We start from the raw sequence: 18,914 nt of genomic DNA, 5'->3' as shown, positions 1-18,914 counted from the left end.
CATTTTAGGTAGGCTAATATAATCAAGACTACTTTTTGATTACTTTTATTGATTTATGTTTATCAAATTTAAGTAGGACAATCTTGTACCATATTGATATAAAAATACAAAGAGTAAGAAAATACATTCTATTTGTTCTAATTAACAACATGAAGTGCATTAAACTTGCAACTTTACAGATCTTCTTTATGCACCAAGAGCTTGTAACACTCCAAAGAGAAAGGAAAAATTGAAATCGCATCATATGACCCCTTTAATAAAAGGGTACAACCAATCGGATTCTGGTTTAAGCTTTATTTTGCCACAATAAAAGGAAGATTCACATTGCACTAGTAGGCTAACATCATACAGACAGTCACACTTAAACATTAAATTAAACAAAATATCTCAAATGGTCTTTGGTCAGTTGTCTTTGAGTGGTCGTTGGCGAAAGTCTTTGAGGAAGACCGCGAGGGTTTAGGGTGCCATTTGGGACAGGGCCTTTGTAGTAAATTGTAAAAATAATAATAATACAACGTAAAGTTAGTAACGTAATCCATTACATTACACATTTTAGGTAGGCTAATATAATCAAGACTACTTTTTGATTACTTTTATTGATTTATGTTTATCAAATTTAAGTAGTACAATCTTGTACCATATTGATATAAAAATACAAAGAGTAAGAAAATACATTCTATTTGTTCTAATTAACAACATGAAGTGCATTAAACATAACATTACATTATCAAGGTTTCACAAACATTAGTTCGTAAATGAACTGCAGGGGATTTGTAAAACTGAAATAAACCATTTTAAAGTAACAACAATCAAAATAAAAGAGTTACTAAAAAAGATGAAATATTTTATGTTACCTACATGTAATGTGATCATTAACCAACGTCAGAGAACCGTGAACATGCAAATGTGATACTTATTAATTATTACAATATTTATTTTAAAATCTAAGGGTGCTTCAAGTAAATATATTAGTTGAAAGAATTGTAATGACAAAAAGTTTGGGAATCCATGCATTACATGGAGAGAGAAAAAGTAAATTTGTCAATTTTAACAAAAGACAAAAGCCTTCCAAAGACAGTAATATGGTTAAATAATCTGAGTGATAATTCAAACAAAAATGAATGCGTTCATCAGTATGATGCAATGTTGAAACACTTCTTAAACCTGATTTTTTATTTGATTTTTTTTTTGTAAAAATCCAGAGGTCAAATGCTGTGTAGCCACCTGACTAGTGACTGGTCTTTGTGTGAATGTCGACAAAACTGGAAGACTTTCTGAGTGTATGTAAATGGTAGGCTATTTTAGAAAGGAAAATGTAAAAGATGAAAATGAGGAATCAGGAAGAATCAATGAATTAAATATCTCATGAATTTTAAGTAGGACTAGGTCACCATACAATTTTTATTTTATTTATTTAGAGTGCAGAGGGCAATAAACAGCAGCAGCAGGCTGGTGTAGCAGGCTAATAAACTGTTAGTTGCAACAGTACCCTCTTGTGTGAAAACTATGCAGAGCAACAAACAAAAGTGCTTTTTCATCAAATATTAGAGCATCGTGCCTCTTGGACAGATACACACAAGTACAATCATAGTCTTTTCCCCAACAGAAACATAAACAGCATTGTTTTGGGGCGAATTTGATAATTTAATGTTCTATTTACACTTCATGATTGTGCAGGACTGTCCTGTATTAAACAATAAGACTATATCATCTATCTGTGACCTGTAACAAAACACGTTACTGAAAACTTGTAAACAGGTCCTTATGAAAGAAAGTCAACAAAAACAAGACATTTATTCTACAATAGTAGCTGGCAGATCTATTGAATACATCCCCATGTGTGCAATATGTGCTCATGTCCTGCCTGAGGACAGCATCAAAAATCCATTCACATGCATAGATTGTATTGTGCTCATCTGAGGCTTGTGCACACTGTGTATTATTGTCACTACGATTTTAAAACAACTACTTGTTGATTACATAAATTATCTAAAATATTCCATTTGTTTTCGTAGGGAAGTGGAAATTACCGTATGTAAACAGCATACAGTATTTCATCACATTTATAATCATCACATCACAGGTCATGTAAACATTGCTGATGAACATCTGTGTGTCTGTGCATGCTGATGTGTTTGAGAGGTATCATGGACTGCAGTAGGACATTATGGAAGGGGCGGGCGAGTTTTGGGTGGAGGGAAAACCACTCTCTTGGTGAGGGTGAACTCTGGCTGTGGCATCTGCTTCTTTAAACCGCTTTTGTCCGTCTTTTTGCTCACATCGCTATTCACTTTCGTCAGAATGGAGAGTAGATCAACACCCCTACATGCACATAAGACAGAGACACACAATCAGAAATCCAACCAACGTCTAGAGTCAAATCAGGACACAGTTACAGTTGCAGACAGTGGGGAAACCTTATCCACCCAGTCCCTCTTTTGTGTGATTCATTAAAAGAACCAGCTCATAAGAGTCATTCATTCTAAAATATATGGCAGAAATTATAAGAGTAGAATGCTAGTGAGCCAAATTCAGCCAATGAGTCAAGAAATAAATAAAAAATGTGTTCATAAATGTGGCTGATAATACTTTTAGTTCATCTATCCAACTGGAAGGTCTAGTTGAGTGCACTACAGTACTCCACACAGTGTGCTCTGCACTTTTTGGCAAATTTAGTAGAGTATTTCATCATCCATGCATAGAGAAACATGCAAATACAGTAGGAAGAGATTCATTTGCAGAGAGCGCCAAAAGTCATAGACTGTCCGCTTCAGTGATGGGGAACAGTATTTGCTTGCTTTCTGTATATAATTTATTCCCAGTTTATTTTTAATGCTACTAAAATAACCAATATGAAGTCTTGAGTTTTTAATGTGTAAAATAGTTCATAAACAGTTCTCTGTTGAGTAAGATGGCGCACCTTCCCCAAACACAGTACAGTGTACCGATTATTCAGCTGAAAAAACACCTTCTGAAAAAACTTTTACAGGGCTGGATTATGACACAGCGGTGCCCTGGGCACGGACCGAACTCTATAAAACAGCTGTAAGTGGATCTAGGCCTTTAGATCCACTTTAGACTGTAAGGAGCCGTTCACACAGAATGCGTTTGTCCATTCCAATGTGCTACTTTCACATTGTTTTCTATGTAAACATGCCCTAGCGATATATATATATATATATGCCTATTACATGCGCATATCGCATCTTTTGCAGCATCTTATACATTAGCGCAATGTTTTTAAGATGCCGCGTCAAGTTAAAAGAATTTCAACTTTTACAAACAGCGCCACTCATCAATGTCAGTTCCAAAACAGTGGACCAATCTGAAGACCCTGAAGAATCTGTAGACAGTTCACTTTCAAATTTTTTTTCATGTCTGTGAGGCAAGTTCCGGATTGGTTTTTAACCATTTTTTTTGATGTGCTCAAGCTCAAAGAGACCGAGACGGCAGAAAGTGCAGCCTGTTTGCTTTCATTATTTTACAAAAGCACAACGTTTTGTTGTTATTGTGAGTGCACACAAATTAAAGTAGACCTTTTAAAGATTCAAAAGATGTATTACTCTTATCTTTATGACCAAAAAGGACTGTTCAGCTTCCACGCTCCGCACAAACACTTCAATAGCGCACGTTTTTCTAGGTTAATGTTAGAGCGAGCGGCCATTTAATGATGCTACTACTAACATGTTTCAGATGATAAGCCACATTTGAGGTCGATGAACGAAACGAAACACATTTGCATGTCCTAACTGATGTACTGTAATCTGTCCATCACACACTATGTAACTTTGCCACTTCCTGTGGATTTTTTTTCCTGCAACTAAGCGTGTAATAAAATTTTGATCGACTAAGCCTCTTCTCGTCTACTAACGGTTAGTCGACTATAAGGGGCAGCCCTAGTAAAAACGCAACAGCCCCTCAAAGTCTAATTTTCACCCCCCAGTGAGGACAACCTGATAGAAAGACTTGCTCACCTTGGCACCAGTAGTTTCAAGTTGTGGCAGAGGGACTGTATAAACCAGGTTCCATTGTCTTTTTCCCTGTATGAGACGTAGTGTGGTACAGTGGACATGGCTAACAGGTAGTCTGCCATCTCAGGTATGGAGTCTCTGGGTACAGCTGCATCGCTGACTGGCATGACTTCATCATCTGGGAAAATTTGAGGAAATGCTGCTGGCTGATCATCGGTACCCCTGCAGGCCTGGATGAAGAACAGTTTGGGTTTTTTGAAGAGAGAGGGACACTGACTTGGACTCAGGGTCTCTATCAGTTCCCTATAGGTGACAATCTGTCCATCAACCCCGACAATGCCTTTTATTTGTCCGTGGCTCAGCACACAGCACACCACGCAATCCGTTGACGTGTGGTCACGATCGGCCAGGTCCCTCAGCACCTGCAGAATCTGATGGCGATCACAGTTCTGTTTGGTCAGGACCTCAAAGCCCAACCACTGGAATACAACCTCCAGACTTTCTGTGTGAACAAAAATGGACACAGGTATTATGTAACAGCAACGGCTTTGTGCACGTGACCAAAAGCATGACTCTTACTGGTTGGGCAGATTTCTCTGCAGCGCAAAAGAGTGCATTAGTGCATTTTTTCTCCTCACTGAGGTGGTTTTGGATGTGTTTTTTCCATTCATTTTCCCAATTAGAGGTTTTCAAAAAGTCTTTGTTGAAGAGTTACAAACCATGAGCTAAACCAACAAGCTCCAGGGTAATTCACAATATTTAATTTAAGGATGTATATGTATATATATATATATATATATATATATGGATGTGGTGAATAAGCTGCCAGTGATCAAAATATTGAATATGAAGCCACTGAAAACGATAGTTTTGAGAATATGGTTGAGATCGTGAATATGAGGCAGATGCTGAATGTACTGTGGAAGTGCGCTCTGACGATGACAGCGATGGTAAAATCATCTGCTCAAATTGAACCCTTTTAAGTTTCAAAAGGTAACGAAATATGCTTTATTTTATTCTTCTGTAATTGTTCTTAAAATTTCAAGAGAGTTTTTTGCTATCGCAGCAGTTAAGAGATCCATCCGTGCTGGATATATAGGTCCGGGTCTCTAAAGGCACAAATATGTAATAATGATTGGCGAAACATTCATGCATTTAAGGATTAAGATGGTTATCGGCCTACTGGCATGTGTATGTGCTTGGTGACTGGTTTGTACAAGCGTGTTTTTTACACTAACTTTTGTCAATGTCTGTTCCGTCTCTGTTCCGTAGTCCACAGTCTTTGAAGTCACAGTTGTTGATGATCAGACAGACTCCTCTCTTGTCCCCCTTCATCTCATACTGCTGGATCTACCACACAAAAGACACAAGTGTCTAAGCAGTGGTGCTAGCAAGCACAGAGTCCAGTATATATAGTATACATACAAAAATATAGTTAGCTACACAGACATGACCAAATAGAGCAAAATTAACTACTAAACAATTCACAAGACCCTCAATAGGGTTTCCAGTCTCTGTGTGCACGTATAAACTGGTATTTGTCAATCCATTCATCACCAGTTGTGGTTCTTCATTTCCACTCTGATGACGGTATCCTGTAGCAGGAACTCCTTTCTCTGCAGCAGCAGTAGCCCATGTCTTCTGTGATTGCTTTCCCTCTCCACACTGTTCTTCTATTCTCTCGTTGCAGTGGCTCAGTCTTCTTCGTTCCAATCAAGCATTACTAAGCACATACACCAAAGTGGCAAACCATTATGACCACCACCTGTCTAATATGCTGTTGGTCCTCTTTATGCTGCCAAAACAGCACTGACCCACCGAGTCATGGACTAAATGTGTTCTGTGGTATTTTGCACAAAGACATTAGCAGAAGATCCTTCATGTCCTTAAGTTGTGAGGTTGAGCCACCATAGATTGGAGTGGTTGGTCCTGCACATCTCACAGATGCATTAACATCTGAAGATCAGGACATCTTGACATCTTCATTATGTTCCTCAAATCATTCCTAAACAGTGTACAGTGAAGATCCTGCTTCAGGGAATACCATTACCAGGAAGGGTGTACCTGGTCTGCAATGAAGTTTAGGTAGGTGGCATGTGTCAGATTGATGTCCACTTGAATAGGGCTTCCCAGCAGATCACAGTCCCTCGACCAGCTTGTCATCGTCCCGCAGTGTATACTGGTGCCATTACATGCCCAAGTAAACTCATCAGACCAGATGACCTTCTTCCACTACGTTGCTCGTGTGCTCATTCTAGGGGCTTTCGGCTGTGGACAGGGGTCAATTATTGGCACTCTGACCAGTTTGCACCTACACAGGCCCATATGCATCAAGGTGCTATGCAATGTGTGTCCTGAACATTGAACCTTTAGCCATCATTAAAACTGTCACCACATAGACCTACTATTGGTTTGGTCCAGACGGAATAGCCACCAATTTGTGGTTTGTCCCTCCTTGGACAGGTGTTGGTAGATTCTCTCAAATGCTGACAGGGATCACAACCCTTGCTGTTTCAGAGAGGCTCTGACACACTTGTCTGGCCATAACAATTTGGCACTTATCAAAAGTCGCTCAGATCTCTATTCCTGGCCATTTCTCCTGCACCAACTGGTTGTTCATTTACCATATACTGTAAATTACCCAGACCTTCACATGTGACCTTGTTAGATGATTAACAATATTAATTTCACCTATGAGTAATCATAAGGTTTTGCCTCATCATGCATTCTCTTTGTACATACATATGATAAGCTTCCTATTTAATACATTATGCTTCCTATTTTATATATGGTCATGACATCTTAATACATTACCTACTATCTAACCCTAACTTAACATGGAAACTGCCTATATATTTTTCACAGCTATAGACTTTTGGTAACACTTTACAGTATAGTTAAGTTCATTAACATCAGCTAATGGATTGGGTACCCTGAAGAGTTCACAACAACACGTTAATTTATAAATATAATATTGTGCATTCTTAATTCCATTTGTTCATAATACAAGTAATGTTAATATTTACAACGTGAAATGTTTAAAATGTTCATATTAACATAATCAAGATTAATAATTGCAGCTCTGTTCACTGTTATATTAAATAATGCATTAACTAGCGAATACTACCTCATTGTAAAGTATTTTATTGTACCAAGTTTTTTTAATGCGGCACACATGGAGCATATATATTTATACAAAAATCAATCAAAGGAATTGTCACAAACACAGTTATTATTAAGGTAAACAAAAACAAGAATTAATTCTGTTGCTCATTAGTTAAAATCCAACAAATAATTCTGGCATTTTTCCATGGGCACCCTAATTGTTGAGTAGGAATGACAAAATGTTTTAAGTTATTATTTATGTAGACCTGAATTTAAAAAAAGTATCTGCATTTCTAGCCGATCATAATTTAAAGCTTAGCATACATAATATTTTTCTTAGAAGCTGTCAGTAAGTTTGGCATGATTTTTGTCCGCTTTTTGTATGATCTTGTAAGATCTGGAGCAATATAATTGTCATAATTGTCTGTACCTTGCCATTCACTCAGGACTCCATTTCCCATAATCCTTTGCCCGGACTCATCAAGTGCATCACCTGTCTCTCATCAGATCTCATCATCAGTTCACAGCTGTCTCACATTAGTAGGACTATAAGAATAGCACACACACTCTGTCATCGCTGGTGATTGAATGTTGTATAGCTCTTCTGTGGTTTCTAAGTTTCCGTGTTTCTCTGTTTCCTTGCCTTCGTGTTTTGATCCCTGGACTGTTTTCTTGTTTATGATTGTTTTGCTGCCTGCCCTGACCATTGCCTGATTATCTGGATTACTCTTTTGCCTTGCCACTGCCATCATTGTTTGCTGTTGTTGACCACGCCTGTTTGACTACGCTCTTATTAAAGCCTTGCATTTGGATCCCCACTTTGTCGTCACGCCTCCCTCGTTACAATAATTATTCATTCTGTTTTTGCTAATTATTAAGTGAAAATGTTATGTTTAAGTCATTATTTGTTCATGTAGAGATGAATGTAAAAAATTAAAAGGTGTATGTGTTTCTAACCAAATCAAAGGTGAACACGCTGAGCATGCATAATATTTTTATTAGGCTGCCTGTTGGGGTTGGTTAAAGGGGTCATAAACTGAGAAAACAAAATTCCCTTGATGTTTTGATATATGAGTTCATTGTGATATAAAAACATCCTCAAAGCTTTGTTGTTAGTCTAAATACAGCTTATATTGAAGCCAGTCTGTCAAAACGACAGCTTGTGGAATGTTCCACTCTATGATGTAATAGTGTGGATAAGCACCGCCTCCGCAGAAGAAGATCAACGCCTGCTTCTACATCGCTGCCTGTTTAGCCCCGCCCATCTATTCTTGCACATAGTAGGTAAATGACAAGAGCGGCAAATTTAAAGCTTATTTGATTAACTTTGTTTTCAATGACGTTCCAGAACGCGTCAGTGAGAACTTGGTCCATTGTTCATTTCATATTACCGCGGATTCATTTACAAACAAGGCACAATTAAACTGAGTATTTTCAGAAAGATTGAAACTAAAAGACGATGATGTGCCGGCTAGATTGGATCCGACAGTAATGTCGCAACACACAAGTGGGAGTAAGTGTGAATTTTTATTACGTGATTACTATTGCTTTGTCTGTTATTATAGATTGTTTGTTGTGTACTATTTATGCATCCATCTGTGAAGGCTCTATGCTGTCAAACATACACAACTATTAGCCAATCACAGCAGTGGGCGTTTACTTCTGTGTCTACAATCCGCCACCACGCCTATTCAAACAGAGCGTTCTGATGAGGGGGGTCAAAACAGGACAGAATACAGCCTATTACTCCTAAATTATGATGTTTTTTAATGTAAAAATATTGATAAAAATATAAGTGGACTTCAGAGAACAGTACAAAATTTAAAAAAAAAGGCAGTTCATGACCCCTTTAAGGGGGGAGAGGGTGGGGGGTTGCTCGGTGTGCTGATCACTCTTTAAAGGATGTAAGGAAATATGAAAGTGCTCACCATTTACTTACAATACAGAAGGATCTTTGTGCATTGACAACGTCAGAAAGAAATTATGGCTTTTTAATAACCAAGCTTGAGTCATTCTTATCACCATTTGTGGGTCTGTGTTATTAAAGGCAGGCGATTGTAACCAAGCTCTTGATCATCATGCATGAAGTTCTCATTGCAGCATTATGAGAAGGTTATCCAAACATGTTTATGCAAAATATTTGTTATTTAAACGTTCTGTTCATACATTATATTTATTACTGTAATATGTATTTGTAGTTTTATTATATTACAATACATTATTATATTGTCAAATATACTTTCTATTAAATTATAACAATATTGTTGTAATTTATTTATTACACATACAATTTGTGCTTAATATGCAAAATGATAAAATCACTGCTCAGAGAAACCATATTCGATTTATACATAATCTGTAAGAGTGCAGAGAGTACCTGTAAATTCTCCAGGTTATTTACAAATCATTAAAAACTCAACGGTACGTTTTGCAGCAATACCACAGACCACAGAAATACATTGTTTTTGAATGAAGATCTTTGGAATAAGCTGCTAGAAGCTGTTAATACTTGTGCTAACACTTGTGGTTGGTTACTGACTACATTTATACATTTACAAATATATAAAAGCTCATATAATATAGCACATACTGCAGAGATATCAAAATAACTATTACTGCATATTTGAAACTTGAAATGTTGGCCACATTTTTAATGCAGCAGACTTCTTCTAAATATTCTGAAAAGAAAATCATTATAAAGAGAGAACTTAATGTGGCTTAATGTAATAAAGACAGTGGCACCGAAAGGCCAAAATATGTTTGCACCTTATTCAGAACAAGCACTATATAAACAAGCTAATGAGCGAGCGCGCAAACGTCACTTTTCTCCCTCACAGGAAATGTTGAACAGAAACACTTACCGCAATTTTCAGAATCAACTCAATAACGTTGAGGTAGGAAGTGTGTGCATTTATACTTAGCCATCTATCATGAAAACAATCCTCAAGTGAACACAGAAATTGTACAACATTTTAACTTATTCTGAAAGTTTGCTCTAGCACTGATAACAGCAGGCAGAAATTTTTGCAAGAGATGAGTCAAAAAATTTATGATAATCAACATTATGCCACAAATGCTGTTGATTAAGTGAAAACACGTATTGAACACAGCATAAAGATCTAATGTATAAAAGGCTTACCTCTGGATTTTCAGTCACAGACATGTTTAAGCTCTCATTTTCAATCACTGAGTGCTGGCTCTGATCTAAGACAGAGATAAGAGCTTTTTTAGTTTAGGTTGAAAACAGACATCAAGCATGATGTTGTATTGGAGATTTACTGAAGTACCTCCACTAACCGCAGCAGCACCTTCAGTCAGACTTAGTCTGTCCACCTGCTCCTCCATTATGTCAACTGTCAAAAAGAGCAACGGCAAACAAACACATTTTTTAAGACATCATTTATTTGTATATTACAATATGCATGCTTTCTCTTTCCTTTGTGAATAATGTTAAAGGAGTAATTTCCGGATTGTTTCACTAGCCAATATGCCAGTGGTTCGAGTCTTTATACTGACACCTGTATCTGTTTATACAGATAAAGTGAATCACACACACATCTTTTTTTTTTTCATTCCAGCTGTACAGCATGACATAAGCTACAGTACAGTATAATATGAACTTATTTTACAACTTATTAACAATACAACTTCTGATTTTATGAACTGGTCATTGTTTTACATGGAGATTCTTATCAAATTACTTCCTGCAAAGCATGCGAAATAAACTCACCCGATGTACGTGATGTCAGCAATGAGGGCTTTATGAAAGAGAGAAAGATTATCACAGGGTTTCCACAAAAATATTAGCCAGCACAACTGTTTTTAACATTGATAATTATAATAAATGTTTCTTGAGCAGCAAATCAGCATATTAGAACGATTTCTGAAGGATCATGTGACTCTGAAGACTGGAGAAATTATGCTGGAAATTCAGCTTTGCATCACAGGAATAAATGACATTTTACAAGATATTCCAAGAGAATAACAGTTATTTTAAATCGTAATAATATTTCACAATATTACTGTTTTACTGTACTTTTGATCAAATAAATGTGTAGATAAATAGTTAAATAAAAATCTGAAAATCTCCAGCTCTTAAAACTCATTCATGCATTAACATGGAAATGAGCATTGTGTTCCACAGAAGAAATATGACATGGTGAAGAGTAAAGCATCCACAAAAGTTATACCGGAGCAGGTGAGTACAACGCAGGAGTAATATCCCCGATCTCCTGAGCAATAACCATTCCACCTGCTGCAATAAGACAGAAAACAAAATGCATATATCTGTAGAAATACGAATTAATGTTTATTTCTATGGTTTAACACTTCACACTGTAGCTTATGCATAAAATCCATTTACCTCCTCGCAGTTTTGATTTATAGCTTATTTTAAATATACCAGAGGCAAATTAACATCACATCAGGAAATAATAAAACAGCCACTCACTCTCACAGCTCTCCGTTTTGTATTGAATGATTCTTTTTTCTAAACTGGGATTGATATCTGCTATAATTTTCTGCAGAACGTCCAAATTATTTTCAACCAAAAGGTCCTCCTTCTCCATCTCCAAAAACAACTGCAACAGCGTCTAAAAGACATGATTGTTTATATGTAAGTTAGTTTAGTCAATCATCACACTCTGGTCACATGCAGAGATGTGGTGTCAGAGCACCGAGGCCGTGTCCGTGTCTCTCACCGTGTCCTTCTCCAGTTTTTTGCGCGGTAGTGTTTTTAACAGGAGGAATTTGATGTTTTTCAGGTCCTGCTCACAGATGGACTCTGACAGCTCATACAACAACTGTCTGAAATACATAAAAACAAATACTGATGATTATTACATAGCAAATATAAAGACTTTTTGAGCGTCCTTGTAAAATACAGCCGCCCCATACAAATGCTACTGCATTAAAAACAAAAACGGAGTGTCTATTTACACTAAGTGCCTGTGTTGGCAGAGGCTATTTACCCTAACTCCGCCCACCAACATGTGATTGGGGTAGTCAACAATACAAAAGACGATTGTCGAACATCAGCTCCATTGGCGTAGGTGGTAAATCATGTACTGCAGTCTTTTTGACAAGACCCGAGTTCAAATCCGCCTTTTGCCGAACTTTTTTTCCTCCCTTTTGAAATCTCATATCACGAAATAAATGCCGAAAAGGCATTTATTTTCAATGAAAATGACGGAAATAATCAAAAAGTTAAAAATAAAGTATCAGGTAGGGTTAGGGTAGGTGTAGGGAGGGTTTTATTGTCCCAATAAGGTGGCATCCATTTAATAATTTGAATTAAAATGATAATTTACACTCAATATGTTATTATTGCGTACTGTTTTATAATGTACTACAATACTGAGGTGCAGATAATTGACACTATTTGCAATAAGTAGTATAAATAGCAGAAAATCCTGCTATTTTAACAGTGTAAATAGAATCCATTGCTACTTGACCTTAGTGTAAATCTAATCTATCGCTAAGAAAATATGCTGTTTTTATAGCCACTGCCAAAAAAACATTCCTTGGTAGTAGATATTTTCTTAGTCAGCTTTCTGGCCTTTGACCTGATCAAACACGTCTCTATTACTAGCAGCTGCATCCTCACCTGTATGGGGAGATTTGTTGACTATATGTTGTGCCGTTGGTTGGCATAACATCCTCTGAGGTCAGACTGCGGATCAGGCTGTTCCGTTTCAGGATCCTGAGCAGCTCTAAAAGCAGAGACGGATCCTCCCATGACAGCAGGTCCCTGTTCTCCAGAAGACTGAACAGCTGTCCGGCTGAGGTCACGGTGCTGAGGTCTTTCAGACTCAGCAGATCAGAGCAGAGGAACACCAGGTCCTGCACCTCCTCGACAGTGAGAGACGCCTGCACTTTTAACAGCACCCGCTGAAACTCCAAAACTGTCTGCATCTATAACACATGCATAACACTGCTGCAATGAAATTCAGATTTATTTTACATACTATTTACTACATTTAAATTTACCACATGCAACCTAGTAGTGAATACAGATAACGATGATCTGTGATGTGCAATCCAGTTTTTGACCCACAATGCCATATCACAAGAGATACATTGAAAACAAACTTTTTTGGTTTTATTTTTGCACTGACATGTAGAGAATATAAGTATATTAGATTGTTTTTCTTTAATGTATACTTTAAAACAGTATATAATGCAGCATTTAGTTTTGTTTTTTTACAGATTATTGACCCTTTGTAGTAAAAAGTTTGAGCAACTCTGGTCTGGGTTATTCAATCTCAAATGGTCCAAAAATTGTAGAGTTGGTTGTGTGACCAATTTTTTTAATTTTTGTATTATTACCTAGTATTATTGTATGTTGTATTATTACCTAGTATTGCAAAACCACTAGTCCTTTTTTATTTTACTTGTTTGTTTTTTTTTGTCATGCCCCACAACAAATTTTGGGTTATACAGACATTTACGGAAACCTCGATATGTCAGCTCAGCATCCTTCTAGCTCCTTAAAACTAGAAACATTCTATGTACATATATAAACATTTTGTACATTCTTTTTGGCTAGACTTGGAACTTAAGTCTAAATGTAGCTAATGGCCAATATTGCTCAGGGTTCCACTTTTAAGGTCAGAGGTCACCGAGGTAAGTATTGTGTACACTCAGGACATTTCAGGTTTGAGACTTCTCTTACCTGCCTATAAGTTACATCATAGCGTGATTAGATAAACAGACTGATGAATGAAATTAAATGTCCAAAAGAACGAGTTTGCAGAAAAGAATCAGACTTCCCTGTTGCCTGACGCTCTGGATTACAGGTAACAATATTATAAATAATGGTCAATTTCTTTCTCAGATCAAATGTTCCACATCATAAGACCTAAATATGTTGTCAGGAGCAATGCATGGGTATTAATTTTGTAATCCTTGATATGCTTTTTCAAAACCGGAAGCTCTTAACTTACGTTTTATGAATCACCAAGGACCACGGTTTCAGTTAAAAATCTTTATTGTTCTACTCAAGAAAAAAAATCACCAACATCATGGGTGACTAATGAAACTGGGCCTCACCCACATTGACGTCATGCACAAAAGTTTTATTAGGGCTGGGGTTTCATTATATGGCAAGTAGAGACTGATTTAGGCAGTTTAACCATGTTTTCAATACTTTTTCTTTATTATGCCTATTCTCCGTTCAAATTTCTAGATTTCTGATATGCACAAAGCATAATAATATTAATGACTTTCATTGTAACATTTTTTTTAAATATTTTTTTTGTGTTTTTATACAGTACAATACTGCCAAACTAATCAAATTAGAGCATAAATGCAATAATATTATAACTGATTGGGAAACATAACAGCAAAATCAAATCAAATGCAGTGTTGTCTGACCCCAAAAAGACAATACAACACCATGGCAGTCTACACAATACACCTGAAAACAAAATACAAACTCAGCAGATACAACCTTGCCACAGAACCAGCAGACACAGGAAAATATGTCTGTCGCAGGAAGAAAGGTCTCCACTGAAAATGTATACAAAAACAGCCCTTCTTATCATGTAAGCACAAGATTTTTAATTGTAGTATTTTAATTTTTCTTTTAGGTGTAACTTCTTCCTTATTTATTGGTATATATATATATTTTGTCAATTTTTTTGTTCTGTACATTTTCTATATGTTTCTCATATTTCGAATTATGTACATTGCTTAGCACTGTTATTGTCATGCTCTGTTCTACAGGTATCTGTATGCTGCTCATCTGTAAAGCCTTGGCAATATAAATAAATATTTCTTTATATATTTTTACAAACGTATATATTTGTCAAACGTGCTATGTAGAACCATGATAGCAACCCCATTTTCCTCCTATGTTACTCCACTCTCTTGTTTGCTCTGAATGGGACCTCACAATGGCAAAAGCTGTTTTGAATCACTTTTATGATTTTCTGAGCTCAAAAAGTCTTGTGTGGGGACCTTGGAATATTTCCTTGTGCGGGCAAAAAAGTTGAGAACCACTTTATCTTCAGGACATACACTGTATTTGATACTCGTTTTCTAATACTTTCCCCAACTAGACTACAAGACTAAGAGACAACCTTTAAAGAACTATACAGGGGCACGTGTGTGTGTGTGTGTGTGTGTGTGTGTGTGTGTGTGCTAATAAAGCACCTTAAAGCTTAAACTGAGAGAAATTGTTAGGTAAGAGTGTTATTCCCATCTCAGACAAGTTTGGTCATGGTTAATGGAAAAGCTGTAGTCTTCGAATACGACTGAACTACTGACTGTCATGCTACTAAAATCTAGTTAGGTTAGTGTCGCAATTTTGTCACTGTTCAACAATGCTTTGGTGTTAATCACTCTTAGTGACTCATATTGTGTCAGACATACAGTATAGCCTGAACTTTTTGTGCGCATTGCCATCTAAGTTTTAAGCTAAAGATATAGTAAATAAAGTTTTAAACAGATATGTCAAGCATAGTATTTTATATTAAATCTAGCTCAAGATTGATCCGCCCAGTGCAATAATTCGCCTTTACTCAATCAGACACTTGTCTTAAGATAATTGGGCGAGATGGGGAATGAGAGGAGTGAGAGTCATTTGTTTATTTCTGCATCTTTCACAAGAATTCAATGACTCATAACACAAAAAGAGACGTGTCGTGCCTATTAGCACGATGACTGTACCCTAGAAAGGATCACTGAAGAAATCAATTGAATTAGTCTTTCTGGTGAAGGCATCAAAAAAAATCCAACCGATTTCTTACAGTAGGCTAGGCTACCCCTGATAGCACACGTACATCTCGGAGACGTCTATTTGACGTCTGCAAGACGTATTCTTTTAGAAAGTTTGCTCATCTGCGATATGTCTATAGGACGTTTCCTTTTAGATGCCAAATAGACGTCTATTAGTTGTCTGTAAGATGTTTAGAATGTACAGTATGTAAAACTGACATCTGTCAGACGTCTGTCAGACGTTTGTAGACAGCAGATGCTTTCCAGATCAAGAGATCTTTAACAGACATCTTGCAGACGTACGTGTGCTACCTGGGACATGATCCAAACCCACTCCTAGTGGAACAGAACCGTGTTTTGCACACACAGGGATTCACAACCGTATTCTACACCTGTGTGAACGCAGTTAATGTAGTTCGTGGCACCTGCAGCCAATTTATGAATCTGCAGCACCCACAAACAGGCTACTATTCAAAGAAGCTTCAATGAAACTCGCTCTTGATTTACTTAGATTTAAATAACAAATAAAAAGGCAAAAATAACAATGAATTGCAAATGCATTCTTTACTTTTTGATCTGCTTCGATCATTGAAAACTAAAACAATAAAAAGCTTATCCTTTCGCGGTGTAGAAAGCACAATTTTTCTGTGGGCTATGCACACAGTTGACGATAAGCTCGTGTAGGCTTCATGGCAGGGAAGTGATCAACAAGTCACGGTCCATTCAATAATTTTCTTACCTCTGTGAGTGAAGTCAGCAGACATCAGCCCGGTTCTTCTCAATGTGAAGATGTCAGGGCTTGTCTCGAATATTTAGGCTATTTTCAACATTACTTTTTCTACTCTACATATCGAAAGTAGTTGGACACGCCTCCTCTAGGCTAAACTTCCTTAATGAACGGGTGAAGTTAGTTTCGTTTTCGAAGGCCACACACTTAGGCTTCAGCCAAACGGCTATAACTTAACCGGCTTATTAAATATTCTCCAGAATACGATTACTGTAAACGTGGAAAGCTTTCTTCCATTATTTCCACTCGATATTAGGCTATGGGGATCGGCGAGTCACCCCGGAAAGTTCCTCTTAGCGGAGTAGCAAGCAAGGGACCGTGGAGGAAGTGCAATTTTAAACATTCCACATGAATGAATGGATAAATAAATAAATTATATAGGCTTTTATATAGGGATTTTGTTTTAGCACCATTTTAAACTTTTCTTGGGTTAGACGTAACATTTCCATCACACGCTTGAGGAATTCAGAACGCACTGGATAGCTGGCCAATCAGAGCACACCTCGCTTTTTCAGAAAGATGAGCTTTGTAAAAATCGACACGTTTCAGAAAGGCGGGGCATAGAGGAGAAGCAATAATGTACAGTTTGTGGAAAATAATGTGTTTTTTGAACCTTAAACCGCATAAACACATTTCATTACACCAAATACACAAAATAATGTTCTTTTTAGCAGCATCATATGACCCCTTTAAAATTAACTTGTGTGTAATTATACGAGTATCATTAAAAATTAAAAAAGGATGTAATTTATTAACTTGTTTAATTATGTCTAAATATTTATTCAAATGCAAAACTTAAAAATAAGTAAGCAGGTATGACCTGCAATACTCTTTTGAGAAACTAGACTACATGTATATTTATTAAAGAGCCATACAGCATGGCGTTACAAATAAAAATGATTTTTTTTCTGACCACAAAATTACTCTAATTTGCCTCTTTGCATTGGAATTTAAAACCATTTTCTCTATTTTAACCTTAAATAGGCCTACTACACTAATTGTAATATAAGCAATGGAAATATTAGAAAAAAAAACAATTTAAGTGGTCATTAATGGACCATAATTATTGCACAAATAGTATTTAGTACCAAACAATCTCCTCAAAATATTAAATACATATTACTGAACTAAAATATAGAACATTTATTTAACTGAAAAAATAGTTAAGGTGTATGACCAATAGTACATTTTTTTTTTGTAACTGACAAAGTAAGAAATATAATAACTCTAATTATAGCAATGTCAAAACATGCTGGTATATTTTGAGAACAAATGATTTACTATCAGTTCTTTTTATAGCACTTCTGTTTTCATTAATGCGGAATCTACGTTTTTCTCCCACATACTGAAGGCAAGAAGATATGAAAGAAAAGAAGAAAGGAAATTATTCTGATTTCAAATGACTGTTTTTGAATGACTCACAATCTTACTGAAAATATCTGCATGGGGAAAAAAGCCAGCTGTTTTTGAATGTTTCTCAGATGTGGCAATTTCAGCATGTACCTGAAAATCCTGAAAAAAATATCACAGATCTCAAAAAATATTAAGCAGCACAACTGTTTTTCCAAGAGTGATTATGAATCAGCATATTAGAATGATTTCTGAAGGATCGTGTGACACTGAAGTCTGGAGTAATGATGCTGAAAATTCAGCTTTGATCACAGGAATAAATTAGGCCTATATTTTAAAGTATATTAAAACAAAACTTATTTTAAATTGCAGTATTTCACAAAATTACTTTTTTCTGTATTTTTGATTAAATAAATGCAGCCTTGATGAGCATAAGAAAGTATATAGTAGCCTATATATGAAAATGCATATTTTTCAATTAAAGAGAACTTATATAATTAATATGGGCTGCTTTTGGTGCTTGACACTTCATTGGTCATTTTGTGTTTTAAGAACGAGATTCAAGATTAAGAATACGCTGGAACTTACTTAAATGCAGTGGTGGAAAGTCCAGGGCCCGTATGTATAAAACTTCTCAGAAATGCTGTTAAGAATAGTCTTAAGCTTTGACTTAAGTGTCAAAAAAATTCTTAGTAAAAAGTAGGACTTTTCTAAGAGTAGGAGCCTTTTATAAAGACGCTAAAAGCAACTTTCAGTAAAGTCTAAGACTGATTCTTATGTGTTGACTGAGGTGACACTTAAGTGTTGTGAACTAAGGACTACAATGATGTCAACACAAAATGGCTGACCTCAACCTCTGAATCAGCCAATAGTGAGCCTGCTCATGTAAAGTCACAGCAGCACAACACCAATCATTTAATGTAACTACAATAAAATCATTTAATTAAGACACTGAAATATTATTATAAAATATTAAAAAACAT

The 18,914-nt window shown here is 36.3% G+C and overlaps 1 protein-coding gene across 1 annotated transcript; it reads right to left on the bottom strand.

The window, feature by feature from the left end:
* Positions 1–1,385: 1,385 nt before the first annotated feature.
* On the bottom strand, positions 1,386–16,826 carry casp10 (caspase 10, apoptosis-related cysteine peptidase). The gene is made up of 11 exons (XM_016462917.1): positions 16,534–16,826; positions 12,682–12,989; positions 11,777–11,882; positions 11,527–11,668; positions 11,267–11,331; positions 10,807–10,834; positions 10,364–10,429; positions 10,216–10,280; positions 5,210–5,321; positions 3,975–4,473; positions 1,386–2,322 (listed from the first exon to the last, which is right to left on the bottom strand). Exons 2-11 carry the CDS (start codon positions 12,987–12,989, stop codon positions 2,166–2,168), a joined length of 1,548 nt encoding a protein of 515 aa, XP_016318403.1. The 5' UTR covers positions 16,534–16,826; the 3' UTR covers positions 1,386–2,165.
* Positions 16,827–18,914: the final 2,088 nt, after the last annotated feature.

The sequence above is a fragment of the Sinocyclocheilus anshuiensis genome, unplaced genomic scaffold, assembly GCF_001515605.1.
Source record: "Sinocyclocheilus anshuiensis isolate Anshui unplaced genomic scaffold, SAMN03320099.WGS_v1.1 scaffold732, whole genome shotgun sequence".
Taxonomy (NCBI): domain Eukaryota; kingdom Metazoa; phylum Chordata; class Actinopteri; order Cypriniformes; family Cyprinidae; genus Sinocyclocheilus; species Sinocyclocheilus anshuiensis.
The sequence above is the reverse complement of the archived record's forward strand: the minus strand, read 5'-3'. Positions and strand labels throughout refer to the sequence as shown.

What these genes read in the sequence shown, in the direction of transcription:
- casp10 (XM_016462917.1), bottom strand. Translation starts at nt 12,989, where the DNA reads ATGCAGACAGTTTTGGAGTTTCAGCGGGTGCTGTTAAAAGTGCAGGCG. An exon ending in AAAAACTGGAGAAGGACACG is followed by an intron (nt 11,669 to 11,776) that starts GTGAGAGACACG and finishes CATGTCTTTTAG; the next exon opens with ACGCTGTTGCAGTTGTTTTT. An exon ending in CGGAACAGACATTGACAAAA is followed by an intron (nt 4,474 to 5,209) that starts GTTAGTGTAAAA and finishes TTGTTCACACAG; the next exon opens with AAAGTCTGGAGGTTGTATTC.